At 40.6% G+C, this 16,171-nt stretch overlaps 1 protein-coding gene across 1 annotated transcript in view; it reads right to left on the bottom strand.

Annotated features, from left to right (window-relative positions):
• Positions 1–16,171, bottom strand: part of DNAH10 (dynein axonemal heavy chain 10) — a 198,176-nt gene that overhangs the window by 14,893 nt on the left and 167,112 nt on the right. Inside the window, exons 62-71 of the mRNA XM_075833733.1 lie at positions 14,472–14,619; positions 12,939–13,218; positions 12,507–12,736; positions 11,231–11,504; positions 9,847–9,951; positions 8,793–8,947; positions 7,462–7,616; positions 5,953–6,136; positions 840–1,040; positions 280–489 (exon numbers count right to left, since the gene is read on the bottom strand). Of these exons, the coding sequence (XP_075689848.1) occupies positions 280–489; positions 840–1,040; positions 5,953–6,136; positions 7,462–7,616; positions 8,793–8,947; positions 9,847–9,951; positions 11,231–11,504; positions 12,507–12,736; positions 12,939–13,218; positions 14,472–14,619 (1,942 nt within the window). The remainder of the gene's footprint in view (positions 1–279; positions 490–839; positions 1,041–5,952; positions 6,137–7,461; positions 7,617–8,792; positions 8,948–9,846; positions 9,952–11,230; positions 11,505–12,506; positions 12,737–12,938; positions 13,219–14,471; positions 14,620–16,171) is intronic.

Below are 16,171 nucleotides of genomic sequence, written 5' to 3' on the forward strand. Positions count from 1 at the left end.
CCTTTAAAATGTTTTGATCTCTGTTGTGCATAATAATTTGAAACCGTGCATTTTGAGTTTTTTACTTCTAAAAATAAATCTGTTATCATTAGGAGATTTGTTCAATAAAATTTGCATTATACTCCAACGGTTGATGGCTTGAAGATTATACTGACTGTCATTTGCATCGACTATTTAGGAAAATCAGCGAAAAATAACAGTTGCATAATAATTTGGAACGCGGTGTAGTTGCGGCATGCTGCAAGTTAGTTATTACTAATATACAGATAAGAATAATACCTGGAAATCAGACTCATTGAAATCATAAGAAACATTCCAGCCAATCTTTCCAAACTTCCTCCTCTCTTGCACCACAGCATGAAAGAACGCCAGCACATAGACCAGGGATTTAAACGCTGGATGCTGGCAGGCGTCCAGAGCTTCATGGGAGATCTTGAAGTAGGTAGCCCTCATATTCAGCTTCAGACCATTAGGAGGTTCTGTAACAACCTGTAGTAAAATGGAAAAAATATTTACCGTATCTACGGCCATTTGTAAGTTTAAAATAAGTATGAAGCAACTCCTATACATTTTTACAATTTTATTTCTTCCAATTGGCTTAACGCGTGGCCACTTTATTATATTATATTGGACTTATTTTCCTTCCATATTTACTTATTTTACTTCTGTTATATTTTCATATATATTTATATATATATATATATATATTAGAAAAATAGAAATCTCCACTGCATAAAGCTTACTTCTCAACACAATCACTTAGATTGAATAGACTTAGACGAATAGACAGTTTGATGCTTTTTTCAATCTATTTTACTGTGTATTTCCGGAGGACAAACCTTGAGGGACTTCTGTAGTATTCCAATGGGGAAGTCTTTGGTGGGATCTGTTGTGAGCCACAGGCGGAAGTCTGGGTGTGGTTTTCTTATCATCTCCAGTGCTTTCTCCAAATCTTTAAGCCACTTCACCAACAAGTGGCAGTTTTGTAGCATAAGCCATTGGCCACGAGACACCGCTGTTTCCAAGAGCTGAAGTGCAACCTACCATGACAAAAATAACACACATATATCATAAATCATATATATATATATATATATATATATATATATATATATATATATATACACACACTAGTCTATATACTAGTCCTTCTCAATAAATTAGAATATCATCAAAAAGTTTATTTATTTCAGTAATTCAATTCAAAAAGTGAAACTCATATGTTATATAGATTCATTACACACAGAGGAATCTATTTCCAGCATTGTTTTCTTTTAATGTTGATGATTATGGTAACAATTAATGAAAACCCAACATTTATTGTCTCAGAAAATTAGAATATTATATAAGCCTAATGTAATGGCAGGAAGGAGGTGAAGGGAACAAGTGAGCCCTAATCTACCCACCGCCCTGTCCCTGCCTACTTGCAACGACCCGCACTAGGCGACGGGGTACAACTTGGCAGCGGTCCCTACGCTGTCTAAGTGCAAGGGAGACAAACAGGGAACACGCAAGGGAATACAGTAGCCCACGGAACGCCGCGAGGAAACGGAGCGGTGAATGAGCCAGTCAGGATAAGGAAGTAGTGGAGTATACAAACGGGAGCACGGAGCAGAAGCAAGCCAGGGGCAGAGCAACGCAGGACAAACGGAACTGAAGCAAGGCAGAAGCACGGCAGAAGCAGGCTGGAGCAAGGCAGCAGTGGGGCCAGGAATCCAAAAAGAATAACAAGCAAGGAGGAAGAGAAAACGGCAGGTATAAATGGACAGGGGGCGGAGCTAACTCTGACTGACCAGGCCGCGATAGGCTCTCCCACTCCTGAGCCTGCCACCCTGATTGGTGGGAGCAGGTGTCAGTCTCAGAGGTCTGGCCTCAGGTGTCGACTGATTAATCCTGGGAGTATACCCAGATGTAGTGCCTGGCAGATCCTTTACAGTACTCCCCCTTTTATGAGGGGCCACCGGACCCTTACTAAGAGGACCCGGTTTAGTGGGGAAGAGAAGGTGGAACCTCCTTATCAATACCCCAGCGTGAACATCTCGAGCAGGTACCCAAGTCCTCTCCTCCGGCCCGTATCCTCTCCAATGGGGCTTGTTATTATGTAATGGCAGGAAGGAGGTGAAGGGAACAAGTGAGCCCTAATCTACCCACCGCCCTGTCCCTGCCTACTTGCAACGACCCGCCCTAGGCGACGGGGTACAACTTGGCGGCGGTCCCTACGCTGTCTAAGTGCAAGGGAGACAAACAGGGAACACGCAAGGGAATACAGTAGCCCACGGAACGCCCCGAGGAAACGGAGCGGTGACTGAGCCAGTCAGGATAAGGAAGTAGTGGAGTATACAAACGGGAGCACGGAGCAGAAGCAAGCCAGGGGCAGAGCAACGCAGGACAAACGGAACTGAAGCAAGGCAGAAGCACGGCAGAAGCAGGCTGGAGCAAGGCAGCAGTGGGGCCAGGAATCCAAAAAGAATAACAAGCAAGGAGGAAGAGAAAACGGCAGGTATAAATGGACAGGGGGCGGAGCTAACTCTGACTGACCAGGCCGCGATAGGCTCTCCCACTCCTGAGCCTGCCACCCTGATTGGTGGGAGCAGGTGTCAGTCTCAGAGGTCTGGCATCAGGTGTCGACTGATTAATCCTGGGAGTATACCCAGATGTAGTGCCTGGCAGATCCTTTACACCTAATTTGAAAAGCAAATAAGAGTATAATAAAAGGGTATATAAATATTAAAATTAATAATTTATAGACGTGTGGTAAGCCTTGAAGCAATCCTTTATGCACAGGCCAGATTTTTCAGAGAAGGTGTCGCCCTGATAAGTGGTGTCCCTTCTTATGCCCCTTTTGCTACACACTCTGCACCTTTTTTGGGATCTTCCCTTCTTTGCAGTTTGGGGAACGATGCCGGAAAGTGTTGTCCTGGTAAAATACGGGTGCCCTCGCTTTCAGCAGATGTGCTTGGGCCCTCCCCTGCCTGGTTTTCAAACACAAGCACCCTGATAATCTCCTCTTAAAAATTAAGGAATGACCCTGTCCAGCCTGCACATTCGGATAGCACGTAAGTGTTATACATTGCCATCTGTACCATGTGAACGGCCACCTTTTTGTACCACACCCTTGTTTTTCTCATGGCATTATAGGGCTTCAACACTTGATCTGAGAGATCAACCCCTCCCATGTACTTGTTATAGCCCACGATGCAATCTGGCTTGTGGGTCACTGTGGTGGTACCTCGTACAGGGACAGGGGCGCTGCCATTCCCATGTATTGTGGTCAAGAGAAGGACATCCCTCTTGTCCTTATACTTGACGAACAACACGTTCTCGCTGCATAATGCCCTGCTCTCACCCCTTCTGACACGTTGGCCAAGCAATGTTTTAGGGAGGCCTCTCTGGTTTTTGTGCACCGTGCCGCATGCTGCCGTATTTCTGGTGGAGAGGAATTTAAATAGTGGGATTCTGGTGTAGAAGTTATCCATGTAAAGGTGATAACCCTGGTCCAGCAGTGGGTGCACCAAATCTCACACTATTTTCCCACTAACTCCCAGGATTGGAGGGCATTCTGGGGGTTCAAACCTGGAGTCCTTCCCTTCATAAACCCGAAACCAGTAGGTGTACCCTGAGCTACTCTCGCACAGTTTGTATATTTTTATCCCATACCTTGCCCTCTTACTGGGCAGGTATTGGCGGAATTTTAGCCTACCCTTAAAATGTACAAGGGACTTGTCTATAACAATGCTCTTTTGGGGGTATGCGCTTCTTGATATTTGGTGCAGAAATAATTAATGACTGGCCTGATTTTGAATAGGCAGTCATATGTGGGTCATCACAGGGCGGGCACTGTGCATTATCATTATAATGCAAAAATTTAAGAATAGCTTCAAGGCGTGTCCGGGGCATTGCCATGCGGTAAATTGTGGTGTTGTACAAAACATCTGAACGCAAGTATTGCCTGATCTGTGGCTTCTTTACTAGCCCCATATGCAGCACAAGGCCCCAAAAGTTGAGCATCTCCACTGCATCTACAGGGGTCCACCTGAAGGGTCTAGCATGAGGACATGGGGTTTTGGGCAATAAATTGCTGGGCATATAAATTGGTCTGGGCCACCATTAAATTCACTAAATCCTCACTGAAAAAAAACCTTAAAAAAATCTATGTCTGTGAGGCCTTCGGTCTCAAAATTAGCTCCTGAGCTTGCCTATGAACTCAGGGATCTGAGGCTCATAGTTCTTGGGGGGTGGGTTCCACACGGGATCACTTATCTGGGGGGGTTGCCTCAGCTGATGTCATGTGTCGCCTTTGCGGGGGTTCTTCATCACCGGATGATGAGGAGGAGGAGGAGAAGGACAAGATGTATGGGGCGAATTCCTCTTCTCCCTCGCTGGCAGAATCAGTGTCAGAAGCCAGGATGGTGTATGCCTCCTCTGCTGAATAGACCCTTTGGGATGATTTGGACATTTTTATTAGGGGGGTGTGTAGTGCTTGAACACGTGTAACACTGACTTCAGCTCGTCTGCTTTGTTGGGTCTGGTGTCTCTCATCTTCCTTTTGACAATACCTCATAGATTCTCTATGGGGTTTAGGTCAGGCGAGTTTGCTAGCGAATCAAGCACAGTGATGCTGTGGTTATTAAACCAGGTATTGGTACTTTGGGCAGTGTGGGCAGGTGCCAAGTCCTGCTGGAAAATGAAATTGGCGTCTCCATAAAGCTTCTCAGCAGAGGGAAGCATGAAGTGCTCTAACATTTCCTGGTAGGCGGCTGCGTTGACTCTGGACTTGATATAATACAGTGGACCAACACCAGCAGATGACATGGCTCCCCAAACCATCACGGACTGTGGAAACTTCACACTGGACCGCAAGAAACTTGGGACTCTGGGACCTTTATTTCCAAATGGAATGCAAAATTTACTTTCATCTGAAAACAGGACTTTGAGCCACTGAGCAACAGACCAGTCCGTTTTTGTGTTGATTAGCTGATTAGAGTGTGACACCATGAGTCTACAATCTTTAACTTTTACCCAATATTTTGATTTTCTGAGACGAAATTTTGGGTTTTCATTAACTGTTAGCCATAATCTTCAACATTAAAAGAAAAAAATGCTGAATATAGATTACTCTGTGTGTAATGAATCTATATAATATGAGTTTCACTTTTTTAATTGAATTACTGAAATAAATTAACTTTTTGATGATATTTTAAGTCATTGAGACAATGAAAAACAACTCAAGAAGTGACATTCACTCCATTTTTACGGGGCGTTTTTTTTATACGCCGTTTTTAAAAACGGCCATGTAAAAAATGCCCCGTGGGAACAGAACGCAGTTGTTCCCATTGAAATCAATGGGCAGATATTTGGAGGCATTCAGCCCCGTATTTTCAGATAATAAGCCGTGTGAACATACCCTTACCGATCACATTCAAGTTAAAAACTTAGATCTGATCGAAAACAGATGGATCCTGTGTGTCAGAGACATACAAGACCCACTGACACTGAACCCGTCAGTCCCGTGGACCTGACGGATTCAGGTTTCAGCGCATGATACAGCTGCTCTGTATACAGAATACAAAGCAGCTATATCTAAAAAAGTAACTAAAATAAAATAATTTTTAATAAAAAAGCATTTAGAAAGTTGCACAAAACACACTGATAGACAATAAATATTTTTTTAAAAGGTGTACATATCCTTTAACGCCAAGCCCTGTTAGTCCAATTGAAATATATCATCCTATTGATGATAGTGATGGAGTGAAACACTTGTTGCTTCACTCCATCTCCTCCTGAATCAAGAATCTCCCCATTGATAACTCCAGAAGTTTATACAACAGCTGATATTCATGCAAAATGGATCGACCATCAAAAGCTGTGATAATCCTGATGTCAGACAAAATATATGTCATAGCAAATGGGAACATAACACAAAGCCTGTAGAGAACTAGACTGGTTACTTACCTTTTCCTGTCCCTGCCCCATGGCAAGGAACTTAAGGCGGTTTCCTCCAAATCCTGACCTCTCTGCCAATTTCATGAGGTCACTAGCAGGGTCAGACCCAGGACTCAGGATAAAGACAATAGGGGAGGTTGGAACACTCTGTTCAAATATAGCTTCAAAGCTTATGACTGGCGGCTGCACATATCTAGGGTTAGAACAGAATATATTAAGGGTTTTTCCAGAAATATATACATTTATTTTATTATGTATCACCATTAATCTACTGTATGCATTTTAAAAGAAATGTAAAACAATATGTCAAAAAAGGACTGTACATTCTACGTCTATAAACAGGACTGGGCACCTAGAGGGAGATAACATTACTTATATGTAATGCAGGAGCCTGGAAAGAGACCACTTGTAGCTCGTCATTTGCCACAATTCATCATTATATCATATGCTAACTGTAGTATCTGCAGTTTCTCTGACTTACTACAGACACAAAAGAAAAAGTTAAATGAGATCCATCAATGTTGACCTGGTGACAGAAGGGTAGGCAGCTCTATTTTTATTTTTTATTTTTTTTTAAAGCTTGTGGACTTAATAATGTATGTAGTGGTTCAGAGCGCACAAGATCCGGTAGGTGCACGAATAGGGTCCCAACCCAATTACGTAGTAAAGAAATATTCGGCACACAAGGTGATGATTATAGCAAATCTTTCGGTTTTATTTTATCAAAAATTGATGCCAGAGGTTTAGTGCGACGTTTCGGTCGTATATTAGACCTTCATCAGGCGCTTGTACCTCCTGGTGTCTGGTTCATCCAGTCGTTGGCGCTGCGTGTATTAGTAGCAGTTTACTGCTTTCTTATGGCGCTCCGGTCAGTTCAATATTAAACGTTGTAGCAGTTCGGACAACACAATAATGATTGTAGGAAATAAATATTTCGAATGGTTAAGCAGCCGACATAAAACAAACTATGCGAGAAGCTTCTTCCCCCAGAGGCTATTGAGGGGACAGGTAGTGAAGTGCTGCTGAGATGGTCTCCCTTCTAACATATTTTCCAGCAGTGACATGGTTATAACAGGCAATCTATAATTTGTAGATAAATGCATTGTGTTCCTGTCTGTACCACAGCGTCTCCCAGTGGTGCTTTATCCTGGCCGTCTGGTCAAACTGGCTCCAGATCCATGTTCCAGCAGACACAAGTGTGTTACACTACAGGCAGCACACACCGATTTCTGGTTACAGATCATATTCAGATAATAGAACACATCTGATGATTACATTATTATTATTAGAATTATTAATTATGGCAGTGGTCTCCAACTGGCGGCTCTCTAGCCGTTACGGACCTACAACTCCCAGAATGCAGGGCATGATGGCAGTTGTAGTTTCACAGTAGCTAGAGAAACGCAGGTATGAGGCAGCTGAATTATGGAAATAGTAAAAGAGAGTAATTTCATTTGATATTGCATGTATGTAGGAAAATGTAGTAAAGGAGTTTAGTAAAGCAGTTACTGTACTCACTTCTCTCCCATGGTGACAGTAACATAGTCAGTCACAGCTCTATAGACACGGTCTACTCTGAAGCATCGCAGGAGCAGCAGCTTTTGAAAGGTGGACAGTTTGTCATTGTAGCTTAGAGGGAAGGGGTATTGTTCAGGTGTATCCAGGTCATACCACTGAATAGAAGAAAGTAATATGCAAGCACGTAAGCTTTCGGCAATCCAACAGCAAGCAGAATAAAAAATTTATTTGGAAATTAAGATAAACATCTGGAATGGTTACATTAAACGTGTCTGTCCAGTCTTCTGGGAATAAAGATTACTATTTTTTTAATGGAAAGCTGTGAACATTTCTGATATACTTTGTGTTCATAGCCAAACTTGTTTGACATCTCTGTTTGATCTCAATGAATGGAAACATCAATTCAGATTCTGAAAACAGTCCCACACACAACTGCTGGATCTGTTACAATGTATCCAAGTTCTCCCTATGGAGACCTGTGCAACAATCCCATAGCTATAGAAGGCACTATATAGAAAACTAACACTAACACTTGTATAACTATGGACCCTCCTGAGTAGGACTCCAGTCAAATATAATGTATATTACAAAGTTCCATAACATTGAATACAATGAAGCATCTTTTTATTTATTTTTTCTACATAAAACCATATCCCCTTTAATTGTCTCAAGACAGACATTGGTGGCATATCTGTAGGATGGTTCGTGGGGATCTGAAAGCTGATCGATAAAACAACATGGCAGCAATACTGGGGAAGCCCCACCGATCGGTGGTGACATATCCTAGTGATATTCTACACTTTTCAAGAGGACCAGTCACCTCTCCTGACATGTCTATTTTAGAAAACATTGGTATTCCCCATGAAATAACAATTCTGGAGCATATTTTCACAAAACTCTACGTTGTGCCGTTCCTCTGCTACTCCTTCTAGAAACTTATGAATAAATTGACAACCGGGTGTTATCAATTGGGGGTGTCCCTACGCAGGTTGAAAATGTCCAATCAGTGCTAAAAAAAAGATGTTCCAGAATTGTTATTTCATGCGGAATACAAGTATTTACTTAAATAGACATGTCAGGAGAGGCCACGAGTCGTCTTTAAGTTGCAGCAGCTTGTGGGCTGAAAGGCAAAGGATGTATTAATAATAATTCTCCATATAACTCACCTGAGTGCTACACCTATATTTTATCACAATATGAGGTATAATTACCATAAATATAACAATACATCCATTTATTGATAAAAGTAGACTTTGTACAACGCCAGCAGTAATAATATTAACCATTCCGCGGTTTGTGTGATATAACGTTGACATGGATTTGACACTTACAGCTTTCCACTCTGACTCATGTCTCTCTACATCATCAGGGAGCGACCCAAACAATGCTGGGAATAGTTCAGACAAGCGGATGATGTCTTCCCATCCTTGGTCAGGGAGCCAAGAACATGGCTTCTTCCTTCTGCTTTTCTCTAACGATATATTTCCTAGGAGATTAGGAAAGATCAGAACCAAGTAAATAAAAATCACTACTTGAAACCTCATAACAAGAACCAAAATGACTTATATGTCAAAAAGACAACTGAAGGCCTACTATTGGAGTTATTCTCATGTAAGATGGGGTAAGTGAGCTACCTGATTTTTTTCTGCCTTTTTTGCAGTAATCGCTACAGAGGTCCTTCCTTGCAAATCCACTATATACAAATTTCCATTTTGATTATTGTCATGTGTTTCATAACCACTTATTTCCTTGTACTCTAGGTTCCATCAAAAATTCAAAAACTGATTGCAGATTGATTGTTCTTGATGCCTGTAATGGGACATTTTATGTTGCGGTCAGGGGCATAGCTATAGGGGGTGCAGAGGTAGCAGTCGCACCCGAGCCCTGGAGCCTAAGCGGGACCAAAATCCCCTTCAGCCCCGCATAAGAAGACACCAGTATTATAAATAATATATGGTAGGTGGGAGCCCTTTTATAGATTTTGCATTGGGGCCTAGGAGATTTAAGTTACGCCTCTAGTTGCGGTGCACACTGTTTTGTTTGTGGGGGGAAAGAGGGTGGGGGGAATTGTGAAGAAATTGTATGCTAATCTGTGAAAAAAATGGTAAAAAAAAAAAAGTCAACTGAAAAAAAATGCTCATTTTAGCCAGGGGCATAGCCATAGTCGGTGCAGAGGCAGCAGTCGACCCAGGTCCTGTTGCCTAAAGGGGTCAAAATACCCCTCTGCCACATAAGAATAGACCAGTATTATAAATGGCAGATAGTAGGTGGAGGGCCCTGTTCCAGATTTTGCATTGGGGCCCCAGAGCTTCAAGTTACGCCCTCTGTATTCAGCATAGTGTGAATAGTAATTGTGGTGCACCCTGAAGTGATCATTTCTTTCACCTTTTAAGAAAAAGTCCAGTTCTTCCTGTGGCACTCTGCCATCTGCTTGTTCTATTTTAATGGTCATATTGAAGGAAAACAGCAACTTGTGTCTTTCAAACAAGCCTAAAAGAAAATGTTCATATTATTTTGACTTTACCCACAATAGGACATTATACATACAGGTGTCTGGTTGATCTATAACTTAACAGTAAGATTGATTATTTAAATAATGTTTCTTTTATAAATTGCATCTTATTATTGACATGTAAGGACCCATGCACACGACCATGCCAGTAATCACGGTCCGTGATTACAGGCACGGCCGGCCGCGAACAGCCACCCATTTGCGGGCCGTGCTCCCACATATGTAAGTATGGGAGCACGGTCCGTAAAAAGCAAAACATAGGACAAGTCTTATCTTTTGCGGAGCTTTTCTATGGCACGGACACCTTCCCATAAATACACAGGAAGGTGTCCGTCGGCCATACACATGAATTGGTCCGTAATTACGGACAAAATCTACGGTCGTGTGCTTGAGGCCTGACACAACATTTTTAAGTATATTGCAAGATTTAGCAAACCGGGGTCTGTGCTGTACGCTGTGTACAAACTGTTGAAATCTGCACTCAGCTTGGGCTACCTTTCTCCTTGCTACCTCTATTTAACACAGAAAACCTTGCTGTGCGGCATCTATTAGAATCAATAGGAGAATTACAGAAAGTATTCCTATACAGAATGCCAGAGTCTTAAATGCTTTATTCAGATTTCAACAGTTTCTACACTGTTGTAAGTGTCTATTTACACCGCATTAAATGTTTATGTTTGTTTATCCCAGGGTATGTGCCGAACATAAACTCCCAACTTATGCGACTGTATGCCATACAGTTGCATATGTAATCCATAAAATGCCATGTTTAAAAAAACATATAGCTCGTGGTATAATTCTTTTATGTCGGCCAACTGTATAAGGGTAGTGCAACAGGCTGCATGGATGTATACCTGTCTAGAGGATGTAAAGAGAACACTCTTTGGCATTCACTGGGTGTATATGGGTTTATGGACACGTTCAGTGCATGCGCCATGAATATTACCAACGCTGTGCTGTGAACAGACCATGACTTTTTTTTTTTCAAACAGGAGCAGGTATACTTTAAATGTGGTATGTGCATTTGGTTTCTTAGCAGTAAATAAAACAAGTGACGCTTAGTAAACTAGATATTTCATTACATGTCTCCACCTCTGTAAGCCATATGATATAAAGAGTTTTTAACCAAGAAGAAGGAAACATTTATGTTAAGTTAAAAGAATTAAATTGTTTGCTTGCTGCTCTCATATCACAGTTCTACAAAAGGACAACCTGGCCTTCTGGATAACATTTTCAATAACTTTTGTAAAAACCAACCTGTACATCCATAGTTATAAATGTTAAATGTCAAGGTGTCCATTATGTTTTTCAACCTTTTGGCCAAAATACCGTCAGGCAAAGACTTCCGTAGAGATAAATCGAAGACAGCCAAGAACGATGACAAAGAGTATTGATACATTGAGTTGACTAAGGCCATCTCAGAAAGGACAAAGAACAGTATGGCCCCACGCTTAGCAGCTGGTCTATAACCATCTCGTAATTTATCAATGTCCACTGCCGTCCTCTCCGCTAGTTTCAATTTTTCAGACACCTAAAGGTATATAATTAATCGCGATTGATAAATCTGTACTTCTTTAACAACAGATGGTCGTAAGAGAAAAACAACACAAAACAACAAGCAACACAACATTTATCAATACACTTTACACGAAGATGTTTAGATTTCTATTGTTTTACGTTATATAATGGAAGGTTGTCTATCTGTTCCATGTATATTTGCTGACACCGATGAAGGCAGATGTGTATAACTTATTAATGATCAGCACACATAGACATTTTTATTAATAACCAGAAAAACTGTCAATATTAAAAATCTTATTATGCAAGAATACCTCATCAATGTTCACAATAAAGGTTTACCTAATTTCACTATGTCCTGCCAACTACAAGTGTGGTTCTATTATTTTTACACCTTATACCCTATGGGTATGTTCAGAAACTGCAGATTTGTTGTCAATGTTTGTTGCATATTACAGTATGATGTATTAAAAAAAAAATACACATGGATTTTAGGGCATGCAGCAGATTTTACAATATGCCACAGACCCTAAAATTTGCTGATTTCACCCTTTGCAATGCAAATTAGTGACACAATCTGCATGTCAAAGATCATTTTTATAATACTATTTACATTTTGATACATTGTATGAGCACAGGAATTTTCTGAGACATTGCTCACTGGCTCAAATATAATTAGAGTTCGTGTTTTGTTTCTATAGTGCATTTTCGAAAATCAAATCTGGACTCTTACAATTGCCCACTTAGTAATTTTTTAAATCTAAATTGTATCTCCAGATAAAAAAAAACTATCCAACAATTCTAGTGAATTTATTAGCCATCACTCAGTGAATAGAAATGCACAAATCATTTCTACACTCTGATTATTAGCTTTTTTTGGCCAGATTGGCCTATTTATACCGGCCTTGCACTTGCACATAACATTCTCTACTATGAAAACCCAGGTGAGTTTGGCACAACATTAAATATGTTCCTAGCCAATGTCTTGACTCACACAATGACATTGGATAGTTACCTCTGTAGCTTTGGATTTTGTCTCCTCTAGTGTATGAACAAGTTCCACATTGTCCAACATGTTACCAGTGGAGGTGGCAAGCTCTCTTAACAACGAGTCCTCCAAATCTTTTAACAGTTTTTTATTTTCACTGGTCTCTTGAATAAGATGTTCTCTTTGCTCTTCCAACTCTCTTCTTTCAAAGCCAACTATGACACTGAGTAACTGATCTTCAAGGCCCTTCAGAGTAACTGAGGAAAACATTGAAAAGAGATGCATGGACAACATTAAAATATTATCTAATCGAGGTCAAATGATTAACACTCCCGATGTAAATCATGCACATTAAAGAGCAATACCTGGTGGAATTGCTCTTAAGTTTCACAAACAGCAATGAAAATGTATCTGAAGAATGAGATAAAGTTGTGGATTTTATTTCATACGGGAACATACCTGTATAATTTATGACCATGGCTTTACCAAACACTGACGGAGAGTACTTAGGATTTGCCAGTTTCGTATTCAGGTACAGTTTGAAGTTAGGATCATAATCCACTTCTTTATCCCCAAGGATGATAAACTGACGACCTTGGGCACCTTTGATATTTTTCTCTAAAACATTGTCAATGACAGGGTCAATATATTCATCGACATCTTGAAAGAGGAAGGGAAAGCCATACTTAATGGCCATTTCTAATTGCTTCAAGAAATCAGGGTCATTAAAAGAGGAAATCTAAACAGAAAAAAGATCAATAATTAATTTTTTGTTGCAGTCACTGTAAAATGTAGTCACTCACTCTGTAGTCTCTCTAATCCATTAGGAAAGATGGAACAGATGAGAGCATCAAATACAAATTAATAGAATGACCCAAAATATTCCAGTGAAATTCAGTTTACTACATAAACTACGTTCGCCATACTTTACCAAAATAATACAACAACAGTAAACATGTAAACAAATGCAGTTAAAAGAAGTTAAAGCTGCTCTTCCTAACAAAACTTCACTCCTAATACAAAAACTCCTGAACTGGTATATACCTATTATGTAGAGAAATGGAAAATAAAAAGATGCTGCTGATCAGTGATAGAGTAAACACAGACACAAACACTCATTACAGTCAGTGTCAAAATATTTAGCACCACAGCATAGGGTAGAGTATCTATTTCTCCCGTGCATGGGGCATCGCAAGACATTGCAATGCATGCAGACAATATATATATACATATATATATATATATATACATATATATAAACAAGTATATATATATATATATATATATATATATACATACATATACATATTATATATATATATATACTGAAATCTGAAAATTGTCCAGAATGCTCCAGAACAGAGTAAATGGTGTGTGGCAAATTTATTACGTGTTTTTGATGTTTTTATGTCTACCTCAACAAAATGTTTAAATGTGTTAAAGAGTAAGAATCATGGCTGCAAGGAGTCGTAAATTGGCATAACTAAATTTTAGCACAAATTATTGGTGAACACATACACTTGTCATGTGGTGTTGTTAGGAAGAGAAATGTGTGTAATATTTCTAGCAAGTTGCTCCAAATGATTATCAAAACGGCGCATGTGGCATAATATATTTGTCACAATTACTTAGAAATGTTACCAAAACTTCTGTTACTTACATCACATAATGCCATTTGTGCCATTTTCGCTAACTCGTATATATACGTCATGTATCATCTACAGTTCCTTTACTGAGAGGACAGTGCACTATGAAGTGTGGCTGAGAATCTGCATAAGTAGGGAAGATGGAGTGTGTAGAAAGGTAGTATAATTTTTCTATGTAATTTAGTTCTAGGGATAGTAATCCCTATGATAGAAACAATCCTTCTCACCCACAAGCACTGCACATAGTAGAATCTGATTATCTCCGAACAGATTTACTGTATAATACTAGACATAAGCTGTAACTGACTACAGTGCTTATCAGGTAAGAAACAGATGCTAAGCAAACCTTAAGGTTATTCCGTTCCTCCTTTCTTTTGATCCAGTTCAGAGCTTGTTGTTGAGGATCTATGCAAAGTGGGAAGCGGCTTGCCCTGGTCGTCAGTATGCCATTTTGTATTGAAAGTTCATCTGGAGGTAATCCTTCTGAGCCCCACCTGCATAAAAGTCACATAGCGAACAAAATATGTAATACTTGAGCACGGTTACGGTTGTTCACTTTGGTGATGGAAGTTGAATTTTTGTGATCGCATATTAAAGGTGAGGGGGCTGTTCACATCACGTTTTTTGTTTATATTTAGCGTGTACATAGGGCTTAGGGCTCCATTGTCAGACGGAAACCAAATGAGTGTCCTTTTGGCCTCCATCTGGCCGGTATATCACTACGCTATTCCATCTTGCAGAGTTCAGTTCAAAGAACGTATACGTTAAAAGTTTAAATTTTTTCAACACGGTAGCCTATGGCTGACGGATGCACCTGTATGGCATCCGTCACAGGCATCCGTTAAGCAGATACGTCATGAGCTTTCAGTATCTTTTTAGCCATTATAGCCTATGGGTGATGAATGTGTTAAATGGATGAACATGATATCCGTCACCTACTGTATAGGCTATATGTCACATACTCCCTTCCTGCGGCTCCCTCGGTTTCCAGGACGTCGAGAGTTACTCGCTCGGGTATCACCCGGCCTGGCAGACTGAGGCAGTCTGCAGCCAATAGGAGCTCAGGAACGTCAGGCCAATCAAAGCCTGGCTGATGTTCTTGAGCTCCAGTTCTCTCCTTATTTAGTTGAGCCTGGGGTAGTAGGCCTTTGCCTGTAATTAGAGTTGCCTAGCCTGGTGCTTTCCCTTGTTTCAGACTCCCCAAAGTGACTTGCATTTTGACTCCTTTGTGTACCCTGACCCCAGCTGGACACCTGACTTTTCTTTGCCTTCTGACTTTTTGTTTTTCCGCACTCTCCCGGTTTGAGCCTGCCTGCCTGACTCCGCCTTTTGCGCCCGGACTTGTCCGTGGCGCAATTGCCCTGCCTCTCCCTCCGTGTACTTCCCAGGTGACCCTTTGTTATTTCGTACTGTCTCTGTCTTATCCCTTTGTCAGTTCCACTTGTACTAGTATAGGGAACGCCGCCCAGCTGTGCGCTGTCGTTTAGGTCGGGTCGTACAAGTAGGTAAAGACAGAGGTTTGGGAAGAACAGGGACCTCACTGTTTTCCATGTATTTGTTTGTGACACTATAATAGTATCAGTTTAACGGTTACATCATGAAAAAGGTCTTGTGAGTTCACGACGTATCTGTTAAATGGATAACATTACAGCCTATGGGATTATCTGTTAGGCATCCGTCACACCCTACATTTAAACTTATACGTCGGGAGCTTTTCCCGGCATATACGTTAAATGTAGGCTGAAAAATGTGAGGTGGACAAACCCTAAGACTGTATTAACATTTCCTGAACTGTGGAATTATTGCACTCTGTCCCTGCAAAATAGTGCATGGTAGATAGATCATAAACATTTCAATTCATATTCATGATAATAGCATCAAATGAACGCAACGAGACCTGTTACAGCTAAATGGTTACAGTAGAAGATGGAATTCAACACAGAAGCATCAAATCATTCACATTTATATAATCTCCACACATGGATAGACAGAGTTATCTCTCCAATTCATTCAATCTTCACATTGCAAACTGTTTAAAGGAGGAGA

This window comes from Rhinoderma darwinii, chromosome 1, assembly GCF_050947455.1.
Source record: "Rhinoderma darwinii isolate aRhiDar2 chromosome 1, aRhiDar2.hap1, whole genome shotgun sequence".
NCBI classification, from domain to species: Eukaryota; Metazoa; Chordata; class Amphibia; order Anura; family Rhinodermatidae; genus Rhinoderma; species Rhinoderma darwinii.